Raw genomic sequence first — 24,089 nt, 5'->3', positions numbered from 1 at the left:
TCTTTCATAAAAGTTGTCCAACACTGGAAAGTTAAGTGTGTTTGCCATGATAGATACCATTTCACCAACACATACGTTTAGAGGTATATGAGCATGTTAGGAAGGTTAAAATAGGGTGGTTGATACAGAGTGGGGTAGAAGTACTCATGGCACTTAGCTGTGTCATTGCAACATAGGAGGCATTGTGCTTGGGCTTTGATCATGAAATGTTCTGCAGTTGATAGCAGGTTGTATATTAAATGGTTGTTATCTGAAGTAAAAGTTTTTACACATCCATTTTATTCTAGATGATTTTTTCCCCTCTGTCACTGTGTTGGTCCGGGGAATGTCTGGAAGACTTGCATGGGCTCAGCAACTTTGCCTTTTACCCAGAGGAGCAAAAGCAAATCAGAAGGTACATCAGAAGTTACAGTGTGTGTGTGAGTACATATACATGGGTGCATATGATTGTGTACATGTGTGTGTCCGCGTGTGTGGATGATTTAAAGACTAAATAACATTCCAACAGAAAGTCATAGGTTACATGTTTCTGATCCCTAGTGAGGGATCATGAATTTACATAATAATCATCCGAGGAACCTAGAATTCAGGTCTACTGAACTCCTTACAGGTACTTGTAAGGCAAGGATAGTTTTCAAAAGTTTCCTAGTGATGGTGATGCTCAATTAGGAATAAGGACTACTATCCTAAATAGTGGTCCCAGGCATTTCTGTTCAGCTTTAAAAGTTAGATGCATACCATATATGGGGAAATTTTGTATTGGCCTTTGAGAGTTTTAACATGTAAGACTTAATTTCACATTGTTTTGCATGATTCATTCTGTATAATTACTGATATACTATACAATTTATTGCAGTATTTTATAAATTTAAAACTATGTGGCTATTTTCTGCTTGTTGGAAAGTTTAGATAAAGGAAATGTTAAATCACCTACAGTCACTTTCATCGAGAGCTAGCCATAGTTTGATCATGTTTTACTGAGTTTTCTTCAAATCATTTTTCTTTCTGTGTAAGTTTTACAGCTTAAAGAAATAAGCATTTGCTATACTGATTTTAAATGATTACTTTTAAAAGCTTACTTATGTTACTAAAAATGACTTTTAAATATTATAATGAAATTCCCTAGCATTTGGATTCTCTCTAAATTTAAGTCCTGAGTTGAGTCTATTAGTGATCTGAACAAATTGTGTTACATCAGTTACTCTGTAAAACTCAAGGGGAAGCAGAATGGGAAAGGAACTGAATTCACTGAAGGTCCTGTGTGGAATGACTTGAGAGCTCTTAGGAAAAAAGGCTCACATATTAAGAAAGTTTGGATCTTTTTTTTTCTTTCCAGGACAGGGTTTGTCTGTGTAGCCCTTGCTGTCCTAGAACTTGCTCTGTAGACCAGGCTGGCTTGGAACTCACAGAGATCCACCTGCCTCTGTCTCTCATGTACTAAGATTAAAGGCATGCCCCACCACACCTGGCTGGAAGTTTGAGTCTTAAAACTCTAAACTGCTTTAATCATTAACTTGGATGCAGATGACTGAGGCCTGGTCAGTAGAGGCTTGCAAGCTATTTATTAGTCATGAAATCTCTTAAATTGACAAAAATTTTTAGAAAAATGAAATTGAGTACACAGTTTATAGATTTTCTGCTAGTACCATAGTACAGCATGTGCAGTTTCTTGCTGAGTGTTAGTGATATGCATGCATAGGAAAATAGAAGCATTAAAACAGACCAGGGACATGGCTAGAAGACATGTCATCAGAGATAGTTGTTGTATAATGTCTAATACCTATAATGCCATTTGTGTTATTTTAACAGCTTTTTGTGCCAGAACCTCGCCCAGTTCCTAAAAATGATGTTGGATTTAAGTATTCTGTGAAACATCGACCATTTCCTGAAGAGGTGGACAAGATTCCTTTTGTAAAAGCAGACTTGAGCATTCCAGATTTACATGAAATTGTCACCGAAGAAGTAAGACAAGTTACTGTTAGGTCTTTCTAAAAGGATAAATGGAAACATTTTTAGACGGTATATGTGTTCAGGCATTGCTGTTAGTGTTAGGAGAGGCAGATGACAACTTGGGTTTCTGTCATCAGGAGGTTGCCATGTCAAAGGATGGATGTGTGGATTTGGGCCAGTTGATAAGAACTAAACAACTTTTAGAGACAGGATCTTTGATTGCCTGGACTGCTCGCAGAACGTTTCAATAATATGATAACATGATCAAACTCTGGTATTAAAGGCAGATATTTGGTTAGTACAGGATTGGAGATTAATATAACCCTTGAAAATGGCTCACATCTGAGGCTTAGAGCATTTGTTCATGTGTGATCTAAGTAGTTAAGATTGAGGTGGTTGTGTAATTAAGTCAATTTGTTTAGAAGTATCTTCACACATGAGGAGGTGAAACTTTAAAGTAGGATTGACCAAAAGGTAAGGAGTTCATATGGGTAAGTATTTTAAAACATAAGGATAGATACCTTGTGAAGGATGGATACAAGGGTGAAGATAACCAACCATCTGCAGGTTTAGTGAGAAAACAGCTCTGTCCTTCCAAGAGCAAAGATCTAGTGTCAGGAGAGATTCTATAGCCAGGAGATGAAGAAGCAATTGGTTAGGCCCTGGGGAAGAATTTTTGGCTATAAGTCAACTTTGAACCATGTCTGTTTAATTCTATACTCTGTTTAGCTGAAACGTAATGTTGGTCAGCAAAACTTATCATTTTCTTTGTTGTGTTTTGCTTTATTTTTGTTTTAAAATTAAAAGAAACATTTCATTTTAAGAAAACACTTTAAAAATATCTGACTTCTTTTAGTTAGAAGAGAGGCATGAAAAACTAAGGAGTGGTATGGCCCAGCAGATTGCATATGAAATACACCTGGAACAGCAGAGCGAGGGAGAATTGCAGAAGAGAAGCTTCCCTGATCCTGTTACGGATTGTAAGCCCCCACCTCCTGCCCAAGAATTCCAAACAGCTCGCCTTTTCCTTTCTCACTTTGGATTTTTGTCCTTAGAGGCATTGAAGGTAATTTTTAGGAATTTCTATGATTATAAATGTATTCACAAATTAATCACCAGCTGATGATAGCTATAATACTTTTAACAAAATGAAGAGAGGTTTAAAACAAGTGAACAAACAAAAAAACCCAGCCTATACTTACTCTGCATGAAAATCAGTGGAGTTTTATGCTGTTGTTGTGGGTTCAGTATGGGCTCCAGGACAGTGCACCTGTGAGGGGACTGCTTCAATGGTAAGTTCAGCTCTGAATTGGCTTTTTCCTGTCACTCTTTAAAAGAATGAAGGCAATTCTGTAGTTCTCTAAAATTTTCGTGTTTGGTCTTTGGTTTTTAGTTCTCAGGATTGAAGACAGGGCCATGCACATGCTAGGCCAGTGAGTTACATTCTCAGCCCCAGTTCTGTACTATTGTGTTGTATAGTTGGTAAGATTAGCTGATTATGGTGGCTCGTGCTTATAGTGTGGAGACAAAAAGACCGCCTGAGTTACATAATGAGAGCCTATCTTTAAAAAAAAAAAATTTAAAATAGGCTGGGGTTCTGTGCCCTAGTATCTGTAGGTAGGTAGGTAGGTAGGTAGGTAGATAACTTGCCTGAAAAGTGCAACTAACCTAACTATAAGTCATTTAATTTTTTTAGGAAAGCAGAAAGACATTGCTGTTTGATTTAGATTTCATCATGTAGAGAGAATATATTTTATAATGTAGAAAATAGTTTGAGATGTGTAATGTAAACATAAAATCTCTTAAAGTGAAAAAGGAAAGAGCCTGGCATGGTGGAACACACCTTTAATCCTAGTGCTTGACAGAGCAGGTACCTAGACCTCTTAGAGGCCACCCTGGTCTATAAACTGGGTTTTAAACCAGTTCCTAGTGAGACCTTATCTCTGAATAAAATAAATGCAAAATAAAAGACTAGATAATGGAAAACAATAGCTATAGAAGTAAATAAGGAGGGCACAAACAAAGGTCCAGCTTACAAATGATTAGTGATATTCCTTGTGGAGTAAATTACCATAGTAGAAGCAGTAAATCAAAATATTTGGGATGAAAATTCTAAATTCTGTAGCGCTGACACTACAATCTGTTCCACTAATCGGGCGAAGGGCTAGAGATTGAGATAAAAGACGAGAGTGTAATTTTTCTATTCTTGTTAATATTTTAGAATATTTAAGGTTTTAAGAAAATAATGTTCATTGCTTCTCAGCCTTTTCTAAGATCCAAGAAAATTATGTTCATTTTTTTTAAATTTTCTACCAGAGTTTAGGGAAAAGTTAGAAAATTACAAGTTTATTTTTATAAATTTTAGCATATGTCTAATAATTTAAGATATTGCATACTTTAAGAAGCAAATGCAAACCAATTTTAGGAATATATGTGCAAAAGTATTAAAGGGAATGAACACTGAATTTTGAGTCAGAATCATGTTAAGTGAATTCTCTTACAACTTAGTATGATTTGTCAAAGAATGTAAGGGGAATTGATTATTGGGAAATATTAGTAAAACAACTAAGAAAGTAATTTGACCCCATCAAACAGTAAAGTAAATCAGGATTTTGTAGAATAATACTGATTTGATCTTAAAGTTTATGCATAGTATGGGTTCATACATTAAACATCTTAGAAGTGTCAAGCCTCTCTAACAAGTTAGAGGCACTTTTTGAAAAATCTGACAATTTGTACCTCGACCATATGGCAATATATAACAATGAGAAATTTTTAGACAGTGAGCATTTTTTAACTTTTCCTCTTAAATAATTATTGGTAAATGAATGTTGAGGAAGATTTACCCCCTAGGACAATGGGAAAATGAAATAAGAATGAAAATAAACTACATAAGAGATTGCATTGAAATGGAGACAGTTTGAAGGGAGTATAACTTCTTAACTAGGTAGCCATCAAAATATTTAAAATAAATGCATTAAAAGGTTAATGGCTATTTATAAAATACACCTCAAAGTACAATGTGATGAACTATTGATGCCTTAGCTGGGAGAGGTGTGCGTGCAAAGGCCTGTGCAAACACAGTTTGATCCTGGACCCCACAGGGCTAGTAGAGAGCTGACTCCCAAAGTTCTCTTACCTTCATATAGGTGGGTGCATACACTTTACAAGATAAGTAAAAATAAAAATTTTAATTGCATTGTGAAGCTAGATGTGGCAGTATACACTTTTAATCCCAGCACCCAGGAGGCAGAGGCAGGCAGATTTCTATGAGTTTGTGGCCAGCCTGGTCTACGTAGTTGAGTTTCAGGCTAACTAAGGCTACATAGTGAGATCCTGTTTCAAAAAATAAATGGACATATATACACACAATACTTCATCTGCAGGTGAAATACTAACATAAAAATACATACATTAAAAAAATTTATGCAAAAGCTACAGGAAGAAACATAATGGAAAAACACAAGTATGTGAACACTGCTTACATGGTGTGTACAGCATGCCAGTACCCACATTCCTTTTCCACAATTTCAAAGTAAAAGGAAAAATGGGAGGTCTAACTATATTTTAAGAAAATTCACTGAGTGGAAAAATCTGAGCACACATTTAGTCCCAGCACTTGGGAAGCAGAGGTAGGTGCATCTCTGAGATTGAGGCCAGCCTCATCTACATAGCAAGTTCAGATCAAGCAAGGATACATAATAGGACCTTATCTCTAAAACTCGAAATAAAAAAAATCTGCCTTGAATTGGCATGGGACTATTTGAAATCTTCTACTATGACTTCTTCTCTGTTTATATCAGGGAGATAATGTCTGTGGTCAGTGTTTCACAAACCTTGGCAGGAATTTTAAGTATCATATTCACAGATCAAGATTGGAATCCCTACTGTGTGAAAAAGAGTTAATTCTTACCACTCCTGGGAGTGCCTTTCCTAAAGCAGCAACAGCGACAACAAAAATCACGTGGCAAAACCTTGTTTTGTTAAAGTTTTGTCAGGACAAAGAAGATGAAAGTTAATGGATTTTGTATTTTTCAAGAACCTTTAGGTTTACAGAACAATCAAGCAAGAAGTGTAGAGGGTCCTTTACACCTACCTGCCCCCAGAGTTTTCTGGGTTAACCACTTGCATTGATGTGTTGCTGTAGTAGTCATGGGTTATAAACTAGTCTCTAATTTACATTAGAATTCAGTATTGTACAGGTCAATAGGTTTTGACAAATTGTATAATGTGCTTACCATTGCAGTACTTCAAAAATATTATGTGTTTTGTGTATATGTGGATTTTGTGTGTATATGCATGTATGGGCATATGTATGCTCCCATGTGCAGAGTGCCCACTGCCACCACAGATCCCTGTAAACACTGGTCTTTCTGCTATTTTCTGTGTTGTTTTGCCTGTTCCAGAATGACATGATTGGAATCATGTACAATGCTGTCTCACACTGTTATTTTTCCACTTAGCAACAATGCATTTAAAATTCTTCCATGACTTTTTAGGACTTAATATGTCATTTATTTTCATTAATAAGCAATTTATCTATTCACCTATTGAAAAACATTTTGGCTACTTGTACATGTTAGCAGTTATGAATGAAGTTGCTATAAAATTCATGTCCCATCATTTTCTGTGGTTATGTTTTTCTCTCATTGGAGAAAAATACCAAGGTATGCAGTTGCTACCTTGGTTGTATTTAAGACAGTGTGTTGGCAAGAAAGTGTAACTATACTGTTGCATCTGTATGAGCAATGGATGAGTTTTTAAAATCTATTTTATAAAGTTTTAGAGGAGCTGGAGGGATGGCTCAGCTTTTAAGAGCACTAGCTGCTCAAGAGGACACAAATGGGAATGTCCAGCACCCACATGGTTATTACTAACAACCACCTGTAACTCCTGTCTCAGAGTATCCTATACCCTCTTTTGGCCTCTATGGGTATTAGGCACACATGTGGTGCACATACATATGTAAAATAAAATTAAATCTCAAAACTTTTTATATTTATTAAGCATTATATTCTAGAGAAAACAGGCTCTCAAATTACATACATACTATAACCTCAATTGTCTGAAGCAAATAAAAATAACTTTAGGTATAAACATATTAATCAGTTACTTTAGGATTGTGGTTGTATTTACTCCTGCTGCATTATAATTTAATTTTTATTAAAATGAGAAAAAGTGGGTGTGGTGACAAACTCTGTAATCCTAGTACTTAAGAGGCTGAAGCAGAAGGATTGCAAGTTCAAGGACAGCCAAGGCTACATAGTGAGTTGGAAGCTACCCTGGCTGCCAAGCTATATTGAGACACTGTACTAGAATGGATGACTGACTGACCAACCAAACTGTAAATGCTGCTTTATGGTTAAAGTAGTGTGGTGATTAACAATTGTTCCTCTCTTGTATGACAGGAACCTGCAAATAGTCGTCTACCTCCTCACCTCATTGCACTCGATTCTACCATACCTGGGTTTTTTGATGACATTGGGTATCTGGATCTCTTGCCATGTCGTCCTTTCGACACAGTTTTTATTTTCTATATGAAACCAGGTCAGAAGACGAACCAAGAGGTAAGAGTTCTGAATTTTTCCTTTCTTCTGTGTTATAAGTATCCAAGACTTTATGTCAGCTGTTCGTACTTGACATGAGAATTTTGTATTCTGTGCTTAAGACTTGTTTCATTTAGAAACTTGAATGCTTATGACTCTGAAGCCTAGTTTCCTGAGCCTTTTCACTCTAAAGAACCATAGCTAGATAGGAGTCAGTGTGGATTCCGTTTCCCTAAGGAATTCATACTCATGAGGTAAAACAAACTCTGAAGGTTAACCACAGGGAGCCAGAGCTAAACACTTTCTTACCATTTTCCCTGGGCTCCTGCCAACTAGTGTGAGGTTTTCTCTTCAAGCCAAGCCGTTTCAGCCCAGGTAAAGCTTAAAACATGAAGTAAAACACAGTTGGATATTGGTAACTGAAAAGACAAGGAGGGTGAAGGGATGTATAATTGGGTGAGAATGGAGAGCTGAGAGGAATGGCAGGAGATATGAAGTTTCTGTTGGAGGCAAGTAACATGGGCTAAACGGTGGCTGTGACTAGGTCAAAGGAAGATGTTAGGGTGCTGTGACCATATGATTTGAATTGCAGTATCATTAACCTAAGTCATTAAATTAACACACTTTACACTTGTAGAAATTTACCAGCGCTACAGAATGTTTCCATTCCATAAGAAGCACTGTTTTAACTAGCATTAGTGAGCTGCTGAAGACTTCATGAGAAAGTTCTTTTTATTTGTGTTACTGACTCAGCACACGCTCAAGTTTCCGCTTTCTGGTGGGCTCCAGGGTTACAGGTAAACAAGATTTACAGTAAACAGGTGGTAGAATTATCTAAGGGAAGGCAGGCATGAAGAAGCACTCACAGTTTATTTAACATGTCAATAGGGGTATTCAATTGTGTCTTAGAAGCCTGAGAGACCTAACCTAATTTTAAGGTTCTGAGATTAGGTCATTTAGCGTTTTCTGAGTATACACTGACCACAGCATAAATTCTCCAGAGATCGAGAGTATTTGCATCTTTTGAAATTAATCACGGTGTCAATATGCTCAAAGCTTTTGAGAAGGCAGGATGGTGGCAGCAGTAATGACTTTGTGTTTGTTAGAACCCTGTAAATTGTATTAATAAGACTAGGGTATTGCTCACATGAAATTATCAGGCAGTTTTTCTCCTACCTGTAAAGGACGAAAGCCCTGAGGCACTTCCTAATCCATTTAGTTTCTTTGGGCTTCTGGGAGCTGTGGGTGATCAGGAAACAATGAAGGTTTCTGGAGACTTCTCAAGAATATCTGAAACCTTCCTTTTCCTAGCCAGTGGAGAGTAATTTCTGGCTGCTAGCAGGTAAGCGGCAAGGTCTATATTTGAATCATCTGCTGCTGCTTTTTGACAACATCTCACAAGTTATTTACTTACAGACTTCACATCAAAACTTAAAAAGAGAACTGGGGTTATGTAGTGAGGCCCTGTTTCCTACTGCCAAAGGAGGGGCCAGTGAGATGGCTCCTTGGGTAAAGGAGCTTACTGCCAACCTCGTCTAGTGGTCTGAGTTAGATCCCTAGACCTACACTAAGGAGAAAGTGACTCCCAGAATTGTGTTCTGACCTTCACATGCATACCGTGGCAATTTGCACACTCTTGTACTTTCTCACTCTTTTTTGCTGTCTGGCTCTCTCACACTGCATAAGTAGTAAATGTTTAAAAAGAATTTGAGAGCTATGAGTGAATAAAACAAGTATAGAGATTGATCCTGTGTATAAGAGATAATTGTGGAAATGACACATAATAGACTGAGAAGTAATAGCTATAACTTTTTTTTCTTCTTGCTTTTTCAGGCGTGTGAGCAGGGTGTTGCCATCAGTTAGAATTGTATAAATGACTAGAGATTCATGGATGAGCTGCTTCAGTCATCTGAGAGGAGCTTTTAAATATGGCGATTAAATATGGATCTTGTTTTTTGCTAACATTGTAGGCCTGGGGCAAGCTAAGAGAGTCTTTATTTTTAGAAAATTTTCCAAATGGTTTTGGCACGTTCTCCCTGTCTCCTTCTTCATTTCTAATTTCAAAAGGAATTCCTTATTTTCCTAGATTAAGAACTGAGTGATTAATAGCAGCTGTTTTGGCCAGGAGGTGGTGGTGCACGTGAAAAAAAAAAAACTGTATCATCACAGAGAGCTTAGGCTGTCATGTGGCAGCAAGCTAATCAGAACAAGTGTTAACTATGTTTCTTTCTATTTTTAAAAAATTTAATTTACTTTATTACTTAAAAACTGGCAAATAAGAACAATACACACCACCTACAAGATGGTGATGGAACACACCTTTAATCCCAACACTGGGGAGGCAGAGGCCAGCCTGGTCTACAGAGATAGTTCCAGGACAACTAGGGTTATTACACAAAGAAACCCTGTCTCAAAAAAAAAAAAAAAAAAAAAAAAAAAAAACCAGAATAGCTGTTTCTTTGTTGTGGGGGTTGCCCAATATATTTCAGACCATTGGGCAACATCTTTGGCTGTGGATCCAGCATTGTTCTGTCATTGTGTCTTAGTTTCTTATCTGTGTGCTGTGATAAAATACTGTGAAAGAAGCAACTTGAGGGGAAAGGGGCTTATTTAGCTCATAGTTCCAGGTGTCACAGTGGTGTCAGGGAAGTCAGACAGTAGCTATATGGGGCTGGTCACATCTCACCCATACTCAGGAACCAGCAATGGCATTCAGGCTTGCATTCTTTCTCCCTTACGTCATCCCAGAACTGGGCCAATGAATGGAACCTCCTGCACCCAAAGTGGAACTTCCTACCTCAGTTAACTCAATTAAGAATATCTTGTCAGGTAGTGGTGATGATGCACACCTTTAATCCTAGCACCTGAGAGGCAGAAGCAGGTGGATCTCTGTGAGTTCAAGGCCAGCCTTGTTTATACATAGTGAGTTCCAAGATAGCTAGGGCTACCTCACAAACATACATACAAACAAACAGATAGTATGTGAATAAAAAAAAAAAAAAGCAAAAAACCCAACCCTATAGGCTTGCCCATAGACCATTCTAATCTAGACAATTCTTCATTAAGATTTCCTTCCCAGATTTTGTCTAGTTGATACTTAACACTAACCATCATACTGTGATAGCAAAAAATTTCTCCAGGCTGGCCATTGTTGTTTTGACTTCCAGGTGAGAACGACTGTTTTAATTTTTTCCATGTTTTCATGTCTATTTATTTGTGTGCCTGTGCCCATCCACATGCCATGGTATGTAGGTGAAGGTCAGAGACTGATTTGTGGGAATCTGTTCTCTCCTTCCACTCTGGGTTTCTGGGATCAAACTCAGGTGATCAGGCTTAGTAACAAGCTCTCTCATACACTGAGTAATTTTGCCAACCTCAAGACCACTGTTGAGAATGAGGGTTTCCCCTCTCTGGCCAATAGGAAAGGAAATCTTCTGGTTACGTTGTTTTCCTATACTGTCTTGTCTTCTTTGAACTCAGAAAAGGGCATTTTCATATTCATTTATTATACCTAATCTGTACTGAATTTGTAGTAGGCTTGTAGTTTTATTCCATTTGTAAAGGCTGTTACCACGTTCTTGTTTAACATTTTTCATTAACAGGCTGTTAACTGTGAAGTCACAGACATTGTACCATTTGTTTGTTTGTTTTGGTTTTTCAAGACTTGATTTTCTCTGTGTAACAGCCTTGGCTGGTCTCAAACTCATAGGGATCCACCTGCCTCTGCCTCTCAAGTGCGGGGGTTAAAGACATGCTCAACCACAGCCTGGCCCCTTTTGTTTATTCCTAATAAACAAGCTTGCCTCAGTAATTGTTTTGCCAGAGGGACAGCTTAAGATTTTACTTAACATCTCACATAATCTTCACTACCATCATTATCCCCACTTTGCTGTGGAGAGACAAGGGCTAGCCAGTCCAGCCAACCAACTCTAGAACACTCATTTTCAGTGTAGTCATATATTCTCAGACTTACTCTGAACTAGGCCTTGATTTGTCAACAGCTTTAAAGCTCAGTAGTTCTTGAATGTTATTTTCATATATCTTTGTATTTCTTCCCCTCATAACTGTTGCTTGCTGTGTATTTCAGATTTTAAAGAACGTGGAGTCTTCCAGAAATGTTCAGCCACATTTCCTAGAATTTTTGCTTTCCCTTGGCTGGTCAGTAGATGTGGGCAGACATCCTGGTTGGACGGGACATGTGTCCACCAGTTGGTCAATTAATAGTTGTGATGATGGTGAAGGGTCTGAACAAGGTAAAACTTATAATAGCTTAATTATTTCTGATTTGGTTTCTCTTACTCCTCCCTCCCCTTTCCCATGAACCTTTTTAACATTTTAAACAGGTGATACGGAGGAAAAGTCTTTCCTCAATTCTAGACTTCATGGGGTCACATCTAGTTTGTATATTCTCTTCTCTTTCGTAAGTTATCTATTTTGTGTAGGAGGGTTGGGTAAGGAGAGGTGCTCATGTACCTGTGGATGTGAGGACAGCCTTTCCACTGTGTGAGTTGTAGGGATGAACTCATGTCAATGGAGGCAAGAGCCATAACCTTCAGAGCCATCTTGCTATCCCTAATTTGTCTAGTTTTATAGCTATTTTCTATGTGTGTGAAAGATGTAATGGCAGGGTTAACTAATACAAAATTAACTACTTAATTATTACTATCTGATGTGTTCTCTTTTATATGTAAAGAAACAAATACAGCTGCCTATAAAAATAGTTAATAAACCTAAGATGTGTCTAATAAACAGTAGTTTCTTTTTTTTTTAAGTCAGGAGGGCAGATCAGACAATACTGAAATGCTACAAGTTAAATTTTCACCACTCTAACATACCTTAACCAAAAAGGGAAACACAGTATCATGTATATGGAACAAACAGACTTTTCTTCTTCGCTTATTCTAAGGGTTCAGTAACCACACCTTAGCTTCAACTTCTTGTTCCTTTGCCTTGAGGGTCAGGAATAGTAACACCTCAGATTCAGATCTGTTGTTATTTAGAATAAAACAGCCAAACATCCTACTGTAGCCACACCTTTGACCTTTAGGTCTTATGACATGCTGAAGACCTCAGCTGCTCTCTGCAATTGCACTGAGCTCCTGCCTTATGTTTTCTGTAGTGCTGGGATTAAAGGCATGAGCTGTCTTTTAGATTCTCATGAAGCCCAGGAGGCCCTGAACTCACAGAGATCTATCTGCCTCTGTCTCCTAAGTGCTGTGATTAAAGGTGTGCATCACTACTGCCTGGCTATATGACTGTAGCTAGCTTTGCATTCTGCTCTTCAGGCAAGCTTTATTAGATTGTAAACAAAATAGTCACCACATTAATTTTTCCTCAAGTTGTAGTAAAATATTGTGGGGCATACCATAATTTTAATTTCTATGTACCCATTATATGTATACATTAAATTTCTTTAAGTAGAATTGTTTAAAAGATAATCACATTTTTCATTTTTATAAATATGTCACTGAGTGTGGTGGGTTTGTTTTTTTTGTTTGTTTGTTTGTTTATTTGTATATATGGTGCTGGGAGTTGAATTTATAGCCTAATATATGCTAGGCAAATTCTACCACTGAGTAGATTTTTCTACACCATTTTATGAATAAATCCTTCAAATGCTTATGGTTTTAAGTGATATTAAACCTGAATGAGAATTGCTGAGATTTTTATTAATTAAAAACATATTATTGGCCTGGCATGGTGACTCATGTCCTTAATCCCAGTACTTAGGAGGCAGAAGTAGGTGGATCTCTTTGAGTTCAAGGCCGCCTGGTTCTTATATAGAGTTCCAGGGTAGCCAGGTCTATGTAGTAAGACCTTGTTTTTAAAGTGTGTGTGTGCGTGTGTGTGTGCGCGTGCGTGCGTTCATGCATGCCACACTACACATTTAGGGGTCAGAGAACAGACAGCATTGTAGAGTCACTTCTCTCCTCTCACCTAGAACATGGGTTCTAGGGCTTGAACTCAGATTGTTAGGCCTTACAGCAAGCTAAACCTGGCTTAAATTTTGAAGATCATTGATTTCTCCAGGAGACCAAGAAATTCCAAATTGGTTAAGTGTTTTATGTAATTATCAGCACCCCATTTTTTTGCAGTTTCCCTTTAGATCTGTTCTCTGAATTTTTGCTTAGTCCCTATTTGTCTTCTGTCATAGTAAAGAAAGGCAATTTCACACTTTACATGCACAAACCCCATAGTCAGAAGAGGAGACTAGCTGGACTCTAGTCTCTTTTCTCCTTAACCCTGACTCTGACAGAGAAATTGTATGTAGTCAGTCCCACTGCACTTTAGCTTCGAGTAGATGTTGGAGTAACAACCATAGAAGATGCACAGTGCCTTCTCCTTCTGAGACTTTCAGCTGTAGCCTGTAACTAGTTTTGTGAGTAACATGTTATTGGAACTTAGCCATACTCTCATTTGTGTGTTGTATATAACTGCTCTGGTCCTACAGTGACAGAAGTAGTTGTAGCAAAGATGTATTCCCTGCAGAGCATCAAATATTCACTATCTGGTCTTTTGCAAAAAAAAAAAAAAAAAAAAAAAAAAAAGTGTGCCAACCTCTGCTCTAAAATTCTTGCTTACCATGTGGTAACCAGCATTAGGTATCTTCTACTAGATGAAATCTTAAGTATTGTGATTGGAAAATAAGCATGCTTCATATATTCCTTTTTTCTGAAATCTATGTGCCAGCTTCCTGTGAAGGTCCTGATCTTTGATGTCATATTGGTTATTTTATGTTCATTTTACTGAGACTTAGGCTAGTTCAAAGTGTTTCAACTTATTCTTTCTAGTATAGAGCAGATACTTCCTACTAAAATTCCCTGTATGTTTTTACATCACTGATTACCATAGAAGGAAGAGCCAGAAGCAGGGTTGCAGTAAAGTGTCCAGCTCTGATATAGAGTAATTTCACAAACTACAAATTATATAAAATTATTGTAAGGAGCTTAACACACATGGTTAGTTCTTCTCACCTATAAATTGGTTCTTGTTGGAACTGCTGTAGCTTTATAAAGTGACCAGAGCTCGTGAACAGGAGGTGAAGATGCCCAACTTTCTTAAGTACTGATCCATTCATTGTTTCTTATTCCTAGATGAAGTAACTTCCTCTGAAGATGCTGGGGCTAGCATTTTCAATGGGCAGAAGAAGGTGCTGTATTATGCTGATGCCCTAACGGAAATAGCTTTCGTGGTTCCTTCTCCCGTGGAGTCCTTAAGTAAGAGCACGTTTGTGCATAGTGCTATTTTAGGATCTCTTTGTATATTCACTATTTGGTATGGTGTGCTGTGAAGGAGATTTTGAAGTCATCAGAGGCATTCTTTAGGTTCTGAACAAAGGTGCTGTAACTTGATTATACACAGGAAGGAGATCCTATCATAATGTTTTGTAGTATGTTAGTTAGTTTTCTGATACTATGACCAAATACCTGACAGAAATAACATAAGAGCCAGACTCTCTATGCTTTGTCATGGCTTGTCACCTTATTTTCTACATGTCCTGCTTCCTCGGTGGCTGACCAGTGTCTCTTTTACTCCACTCCTCATCATCCCAGCATTCTCTGTCTCAGGCTATCTTACCCAATTTCTTCCTGGCCGGCTATCAGCCAATCAGCTTTTTACAAGAAAAAAACATGCTCTAACTTGTGTATCTTCCCCTACCCTATTGCATTCTGTTGTTTTCTTCTTACATCAGGCTTATTCCTCCCTTTTTCCTTCATATCAGAGATTTTATGTGTGTCTAGATGTCATATGAGAAAATGACATGTTTGTCTTTAGGAGTCATTTCATTGGAAACCATGATTAATTTCCTGTATGTGACAAAAATTTCATTTTTTCTTTATGCATTCTAATGACAAGTACCAAATATTCTTTATGTACAGCTCATCTTCAACCCTAGCTTTGTCTTCCATGTAACTTAACCATTATGTACAGGTTTTGCTTTCTGCTTTGGTCATTCCTTTCACAAATTTATGAGTGAAGCCCACCTAGCTCTTGTTTCCCATGTGAAACCTTTTATATGGAGCCCCTAGCAGGACCTCATGATGACATCTCAGTCATCTTTGGACAATAAGCAGAAAAAACTTGAGCAGCCTAGAAAAGATGGCACACTTTTATGGATTAATGCTTACTCTTAATCTAAACTCACAGGTTTATTTTGCTTAAAATAATTGTGTGAGCCTGGAGAGATGGCTCAACCTTGAATAGCACTTACTCTTCCTAGTCTCATCTCCAGAGTGAAGACTTGCTATGGCTAGCTTAGAAGCTTCCCCACCTTTGTAGTTGACCTTGATTTCTCACTGTAGGCTCCCATTTGTTTCATACTCTATTACTTTGGTCCATAGTAGAAGGACCTTCCATGATCAGCATCATAATATTTATCTGCCTTCCATTCAGAGCTGTGATCTGCCCCCTCATTCCAATAGTTGAGGCCCAGCTGAGTTGAGTACCTGCCTGGTTTCTTTAAATAGTCTGAACCAGCAGTCTTCCCAGACCTAGAGCCTTTGTTTATACTGTGGCTTCCCACAATTGAGTCTTAGCCTACGATCATGATATCTGCTTAATGTCACTTGACATTTGTGTGCAGTGACTCAGCTCCTGTTAATATTCATATTCTGGGGCTGGAAAGAGGGCTCTGATGTAGATTATTTGTTGCTCTTTCAGAGAATCCAGGTTTGATTTTTTTGTACCTATGTGGTAGTCTACAACCATCTGTAATTCCCATTCCAGGGTATTCAATGCCCTGACTTTCTTGGGCACCAAGCATACATGTAGTGCATATGCATACATGCAGGCAAAACATGTTTGCATAAAATAAAATATCTCTATTTTCTTGGGTGTTTTGTTCATTTCTTTTGTCTTTTAATCCCACCAGATTTGTTTTGTTTTTATTTCCCACCAGATTGTTCTTTAAATTCAGACTAGGTCCTTGGTGGCTTTCGGGTGTCTCAGTGACTACTTAGGATGGTGCTTTTGATTGAATATGTAAATAATTCAGAGAATAACAGATAGCTTTGAATTTATAATTTTCTAGTCTTACCTCAGTTATCCTATAGAGCAGGAGATGACAAACTATAGTGCACAGACCAGATTCAGCCAAGAATGAGCTTTATGGTTATTGAAAGATTAAAATGTTTCTTTTCTTTTCTGTATATGATTGATTTGCTTGCATGTATTATGTACACTTGAATGCATGCCTTTTGTGCCCATGAAGGCTAGAGCTGGGCAGGATCCCCTGGAACTGGAGTTACAGATGGATCTAAGCCACCTTATAGATGCTGGAAACTAAACCCAGTTCCCCTGCAGGAGCAGCCATTGCTCTTAACTACTGAGCTGTCTGTCTCTTGGGTCCCAAGTTTTACATTGTTTCAAGTGTTTTAAATAAAATGCAAAGAAAATTATGCTGCAAAGATCTCTAGGATCAGTAAATCCTGCAGTAAGATCATCTGCTCTTTCATAGGATGTCTGCCAAGACTAGCTACGGAGACGGTGCTTGGCTGTCAGTCAGTCAGGGTAGTTAGACTAGTTAACATAATTAAACTTTGCTCCAGAGGAGTAGCAAATAATTTTTTTCTTTATCTTACAGCTGATTCTTTGGAAAGTAATATCTCAGACCAAGATAGCGACTCAAATATGGATCTTATGCCTGGAATTCTGAAGCAGCCACCCCTGACACTTGAGCTGGTCCCCAATCATACAGACAGTCTTAATTCCTCACAGAGGGTAAGTTGTTTTATTGATTTGCCCAAAATTTTATGGTGAAGTGGCAGTAATTGTAGAACCAAGTCTGAAAGTTTATTTTTTTATACTGTAGAAGTTATAGCAAGAGTACTGATTCATTAACTGAAGTATTTTAAAATGGATTTTTCATTTTTCTAATCTATGATAAAAAGTTGGTTCTAAGACAGTGTTTTTCTTGTTTTTGACATTCTGGTGCTGTGGTCAGTTCTCTTGCTCAGTCCTGTTAGCTGAGGCTTTCTGTTGTCCTTAGTATCCACTAAGCATTGCAGAGGAGCTGTCTTTAGATTTCGTTATCTCACATTATTCATCTAAGAACTGGCTGTACAAAGCTGGCAGTTTTGAAGACTCTAAATACTGCAGTTCTCCTTTGTTTGATGCTTTGCTTTTAGCCATTTTATGACCCATGATCAACTATGGTCTAAAAATACTAAAAGGAAAATTGTAGAAATAAGCAATTTGTAAGTTTAAAATAATGTAGCCTCTGTATAGCTTGGTGAAACCTCACAAAATCCTGCTTCTCCCCACCTAGAATGTTAATCATCCTTTTGTTCAGCACCTGTGTACTCACTCTATGTGCTTCCCCACCCATTCCTCATCTGTCACTTTAGTGTGGGTTTGGTGTCATGGAACATAGTACTGCAGTGCTTATATTAAAGTTAACCTTACAATGCCTAGCACTGTGTCACAGTGTTTTACTGTGACTCATATGGGCATTGCATCACCTTATATCATCACAGGGAGAGGAGTGAATATAGCATGATGAAGTTTCTTGAGGGAGAGACAAAATTCACATAGGCTTTTACTGAAATAAATTGTAATTGTTCTGTTTTATTATTGTTAATACATTTATTTGAAGTGTTTCTGTGGTGTGTGTGTGGTTGTGCACTGGAAAAGAATACATATAGGATTAGGTAGTAACTACAATTTCAAGAACTTTGGAGAGTCTTTGAATGTATCACCATGAATAAAGGGGGGAGGCTAGTGTGTATGGCTAAATCTATTGAGTGTGGCATACACTTCCTACTGCATATAAAGAGCCTTTGCTTTTATACTTGTCAGTGGATGATAGCTATTTATCAATGTTTACCCCTTAATCTTTACTGAAAAATGACTAAGTGGTAACAAGAACACATGATTAGGCTGTAAGAATAAGATTAACACAAATAATAAAAAACTTGAAATGTAAGCATGGTCAAAGTCATTCCTGAATTTATATAGCATTTTAGTTTGGTTCCTTGCACAGTGAAAATTATTCTGAGGATTAAGCTTAGAGACTCACACATGCTTGCCAAATGTTCTCACTAAAGTGTATCCCCAGTCCTCTTATTTTTATTTTGAGACAGGTTCTACTAAGTTGCCCCAGCTGACCTGTAACACATTCTGTAGCTTAGACAAACCTTCAACTTCTAGTTCTGCCTCAGCTGCATTAATCACTAGGTGTAACTGTGAAGGTTATTTTTTAGCACTAGTACATGCTTAAGTTCTCCACCAATAAATTTAGTAAAAATATCAAGTTATGTGACTCCTGGTTTTAAACTTCAGGAGGTTAAGAGGCTTCACAGAACACAGTTTGAAAAAATGCAGATATTCAGTGGCTGCTTGCCCTGACCCTCATATTCTCTCTCAGGAGCTGGGAATGCCCTACGTATTTTGATTGAATTCCTTTTTTGTTGTTTTGAAGACTTAATTATTTTCTTTGTATATGAGTATTTTGCCTGTGTGTATGTATGTGCACCATATGCATGACTGGTGCTCAAGGAGGCCAGAAGAAAGTGTCCAGACTCCTGGAATTGGAATTACAGATGGTTGTGAGATGCCATGTAAGGTGGTAGGAATCAAATCCAGATCCTTTCTCTGCAAGAGCATCAATGCTAATGAGCCAGACATCTCTACAGCCCTTTGATAACAATAACCAAAAAACTATTCTTGTATTGTCATGGGTCTACCCTTTGACTGTTTTTTAGGTAATGTTCTAATTCCAAATGAGTGCTGTGGTTATGCTTGGTGCATCCATCACCAGTCTAGCAGAGGAAAACTACATCTGTCTGTAGCCTCCCCTAAAAACACTCCCTCAGAAAGAATAACAGTGTTATTTAAAAGATAACTGAAAAAGAATTCAACCAGTCACTTAACATAGATATGCAAGGCCCAGTGCAAAAACACAAGTTGCCTGGAAAACCAAGACAACATAACTCCTAAAACTCACTAATCCAAGTGGGGCAGTGGTGGCACACATCTTTAATCTCAGCACTTGGGAGGTAGAGGCAGGTGGATCTCTTGAGTTTGAGGCCAGCCTGATCCACAGAGTGAGTTCAGGACAGCTATGACTTCATAGAGTAACCCTGTCTCTAAAAAAACCAAAAACAAACAAAATCACTAATCCAGGCTGGTCGTGGTGGCACATGCTTTTAATCTCAACACTGGCAAGCCGATCTCTATCAATTCAAGACCAGCCAAAGTACAGTGAGACTTTTGTCGTGAAAAGAAGAAAAAAAGAAGTCACTGATCCCTCAGTAAAAGAGATTCACACAAATGACTGTATGTTCAAAGATGGCCAGGTGTGGTGGTGACACACGCCTTAATCCTAACACTTGGGAGGCAAAGGAGGCACATTTCTGGAGTTTGTGACCAGCCAGGGCTACAAAATGAGACCCAGTCTCAGAGGAGGAAATTAAAGAAGACACAAACAATTCCTGAATGAATTATAACGAAAAAAAAAAAAAAAAAAAAAAAAAAACCCAGCAGAATGAATGAGAAAGCTGATACAGTAGCAGGTGAAATGGCACAGGATAAGAATATTTGTCATCACACCTGATCTCTGTGACTCACATGGTGGAAGAAGAGACCAACACTCACAAGTTGTCCTCTGACCCCAACATACATGCTGTAGCATACACATAAATAAATGTAATTTGTTTTGGTTTTTTGAGACAGGGTTTCTCTTTGTAGCTTTGGATCCTGTCCTGGAACACAATCTATATATCAGGCTGGCCTCGAACTCACAGAGTGCTGGGATTAAAGGGTTGCACCACCACCTGGCTGTAAAATTGTTTTTAACTAAAACAGTCAATACAGGCTATGAAAGAGTGATTCAATAAAGAGAAATACTAAAAAAAAACCAAATTGAAATACTGGAAATGCCAAACACAGTAAGATAAATTGAAAGTTCATGAAAAACATTACTAATAGATGTGATCAAAGAGAGTATCAGAGTTTGAAAACAAGACAGAAATTGGGACACTTGAACATGGACAAAGATAAGAAAATAAGAGCAGTACTTTCAAGATGTATGAATACCATGAAAAGACCAAATCTAAGAATTGTGGGCATAGGGAAATGAGAATTTCATTCTAAAGAACCATTTCAGTAAAATCAGAACATTTCCCAAAATTAGGGAAAGAGATGCTAATCCAGATACAGGCAGCATTTTTAGAATATGAGAGTAGAGCAGAAAATGAACCTCCTACTATCCAGTATGATTGAATCACTAAGTATACAGGGCAAAAATAGTACCCTGGGCTAGGGAGGTGGCTCAGTGGACAAAGCAGTGGCAAAAGGACTGAGTTCCATCACTGGTCCACATTAGAAAAGAAGCTAGGATTGAAGGTGTGTGCTCGTACTCCCAGTTCTCAGGCTCACTGGCCTAGCCTACTTTGTGAGTTCCAGGTCATTACAAGACCCTGTCTTGGCTGGTCCTAAGGTAGTGAGTTATCTCAGTTGATTAGTCACAGTCAGGTCCAGAGTGAACTCCTGTTGTACACTTCCCCTTCTCACTACTGCACTTGACTAGTCTAAAAAAGATCCTATCTTTATAATAGTGAACAACACCAGAGGAACAATACCTGAAGTTATACTCTGTCCTCAAAGGAAATGTGCGTGTATACACATACAAAGAAAATACTAAAAGCATCAAAAGAGAAACACCAAGTCATATGTAAAGGAAGGCACATTAGAGTAAACGCAGATTCATTTCTTCAACAGAATCTTCTTTTTGAAGATTTTGTTTTTATTATTTTTTTGCTTTTGGGGGAGGTTATTTTTGTTTTTGAGACAGATTTTCTCTGTGTAGCCCTGGCTTTCCTGGAACTCAGTTTGTAGAACATGCTGGCCTCAAACTCAGAGATCCACCTGCCTCTGCCTCCCAAGTGCTGGGATTAAAGGGGTATGCCACCATGCCCAGCTCTTTTTGTTTCATTTTTAAGAGTATAATATAATTATATCATCTTTCCTTCTTTTCCCCCTCCAAATATTTCCATATATCCCTCCTTTTTCTCTTTCAAATTAATGGCCTCTTTTTTTTTTTTTTTTTTTCCTTAAATTAACTCCTCCATCTTCAACAGAAACTTTTTAAAACCATGGAGAATAATGCATTTTGTAAGGCAACTGTCAACTCAGACTACTATACCCAGAAAAAAAAATGGTCATAATTGAAAGGGAAACTTTCTATGATAAAAACAGCCTAAAAGAACTCATGACCTCCCTCACAGAAGGGGGGAAGGGACAAGTCCCCCAGAACACATGGGAAGTGGGGGGGGGGCGTGAATGGAGAGAGAAGAGCAAGAGAAGGGGAGGAGAGGAAAGCTCATGCGACTAGGGAGATTGAGTCAGGGTAGGAATAGAAGATAGGAGAGAGAGAGAGAGAGAGAACATAAAAGGGAGCCATTATTGGTTTGAAGAGAACTGAACCTAAAGAAAGGTCTAGAGACCTACAAGACTGCCTCCAACTAACAATTTGAGCAACCGTGGAAAGGCTACCATAAATGCCCTTCCCGGATAGTGAGAGCAACAACTTACTTATCCATCATGGAGCCCTCATCTAGTACCTTGTTGGAAACAGAAGCAAACACCCATAACTAAACACTGAGTCGAACTAGAATCCAGATGCAGAGGGAGAGGACAAGACCAGGTTGCAGAAACACGTAGAGACAGCTGACCTGAACAAGGAGGAGCTAACAGGCCCTAATGGCCCCCCAATCCAGCATGATGGGACTGACTCAGACCCCCTGAATATGGTGGATCTCAGCCAGAAGGACTGAGCAGTCTAAGGGACCTCAGACAGTAGAACCAAGATGTATTCGGTGCACAAAAGGACCTTGCTGACACATCCCCCATGGAGAGATATTCCCTTAACCTAGAGACAGGAGAGAAGTCCTAGTCCCTTCTTCAAATGACTTGACAGATTTACATGACCCCACATGGATGACATTGCCCTACATGTGGAATTGGGGTGGGGGATGGGAGGGGAGGGTGGTCAGGGTGCATGTGAGGGGGAAGAGAGGGTAAGAGGGAGGAGGGAGGGGAGAGAGGAAGGGAAGGAGGGGGAACTGGGATCGACATGTAAAATTAAAAAAAAAAAAAAAAAAAAGAACTCATGACCATTAAACTAGCTCCATAAAAGATACTGAAAGGAATTCATTGCACTAAATAGAAAGCTAAATACATCTGGGAGGATATGGGAGCAGGCAAACTCTGTTAGTTAAGTGAGAGAGAAACAGGAAAACACCATTCTAAGATCAACAAAATGACAGGAATGAATACTGTCCTGTTAATACTTTTCAATAGTATGATCTCATTTCTCCAATCAAAACACAAATTGAACAGATTGAATTTTAAAGAGGGAGTTGTTGCCACCAAGAAACACACCACAGAAGACAGATAAAATTGACTACCTTAGGGTTAAAGGATGGAGAAGGTAATCCACTCAAATGGAACAAGAAATCAAGCCTTTGTTGTTGTTCTAAATCTGATAAGAACATGCTTCAAACCAAAACTAGTCAGAAGAGTTTCTCCATATTCTTTAAGGGAACAGTTAATTAATGGGACATTATAATTCTAAAACATATATTGAAAATGTATGCACACAGCTTTATAAAGCTAATACTACTAAATGTAAATTCTCACATTAACCCTAGCATAGTAAAAATATCCAATATTCACCATTAGACAGGTCATCCAAACAAAAAAAAAAAATAAATAAATAAACAGAAAAACAGATCATCCAATAGTATATAAAGTGAGTTTTAACAAGTATAAATACTAATGGAAAATTAAACAAAACAATGAGTAAGTCACTGAAGAAACAAGGAAATACAAAAATCTCAAGTATCAAATGAAAATGAAAACAAATACCAAAAATGTGGGATACAGTGAAAGCAGGCCAAAGCAGAGGATTATAGCTGTAAGTGCCCACATATATGAAATCAGATAGATTATGGATAAACTAACAGTTCACCTTAAGATCTTGAAAAACTAACAGATCAAACCTATAATCATTAGACAGAAAAAAATTAAGATCAGAGCAAGCATTAGTGAAATGGAAACAGAAAAACTGTACAAAGAATCACAGCAACAAAGAGTTGGTTCTTTCAGAAGATGGACAGACCTTCAGCCAAGCTAACTGAAGAAAGAGAAAGCCAGGTGTGGTGGCAGTACTGGGGAGGCAGAGGCAAGTAGATCGCTGAGTTTAAGGCCAGCCCAGTCTACAAAGTGAGTTCCAGGACAGCTAGAGCTGTTACACAGAGAAATACTGTCTGAAAAAAACAGAGAAGTAACAAATGGATAAAACTAGAAATGAAAGTAAGGAGAGTTTCTTGCGACAGATAACAATAACATTCAGAAAATCATCGGGACATACCTTAAAAATGTGTATTCCATAGAAAATCTAAAAATCAGGAACAGTTTTCTAGGTACATAGAGAATACCAAAATTAAATCAGGGTGAGATCATTTTAACAGATTCATAACAAGCAACATTGTTGAAGGACTTAAAAAAGAAGTCTTTCCTAAAAGAAAGCCAGGCTGGATTAGCTTCACTGCTGAATCCACTGACTTGTAAAGGACTAACACTCATGCTTCT

General features: G+C 38.0%; 1 protein-coding gene across 10 annotated transcripts in view; it reads left to right on the top strand.

Annotated features, from left to right (window-relative positions):
* Ralgapb (Ral GTPase activating protein non-catalytic subunit beta) overlaps positions 1 to 24,089 on the top strand; it is a 93,541-nt gene that overhangs the window by 61,319 nt on the left and 8,133 nt on the right. For all 10 annotated transcript variants that reach the window (XM_051187519.1, XM_051187510.1, XM_051187485.1 and 7 more), the window contains 7 exons: positions 288 to 394; positions 1,810 to 1,962; positions 2,807 to 3,016; positions 7,359 to 7,517; positions 11,584 to 11,749; positions 14,591 to 14,713; positions 17,080 to 17,216. In XM_051187519.1, coding sequence (XP_051043476.1) covers positions 288 to 394; positions 1,810 to 1,962; positions 2,807 to 3,016; positions 7,359 to 7,517; positions 11,584 to 11,749; positions 14,591 to 14,713; positions 17,080 to 17,216 — 1,055 coding nt within the window. The remainder of the gene's footprint in view (positions 1 to 287; positions 395 to 1,809; positions 1,963 to 2,806; positions 3,017 to 7,358; positions 7,518 to 11,583; positions 11,750 to 14,590; positions 14,714 to 17,079; positions 17,217 to 24,089) is intronic.

The sequence above is a fragment of the Phodopus roborovskii genome, unplaced genomic scaffold (genome assembly GCF_943737965.1).
Source record: "Phodopus roborovskii unplaced genomic scaffold, PHOROB, whole genome shotgun sequence".
Lineage (NCBI taxonomy): Eukaryota > Metazoa > Chordata > Mammalia > Rodentia > Cricetidae > Phodopus > Phodopus roborovskii.
Note: the sequence above shows the minus strand (reverse complement) of the source record. Positions and strands in the feature narration are given on the sequence as shown.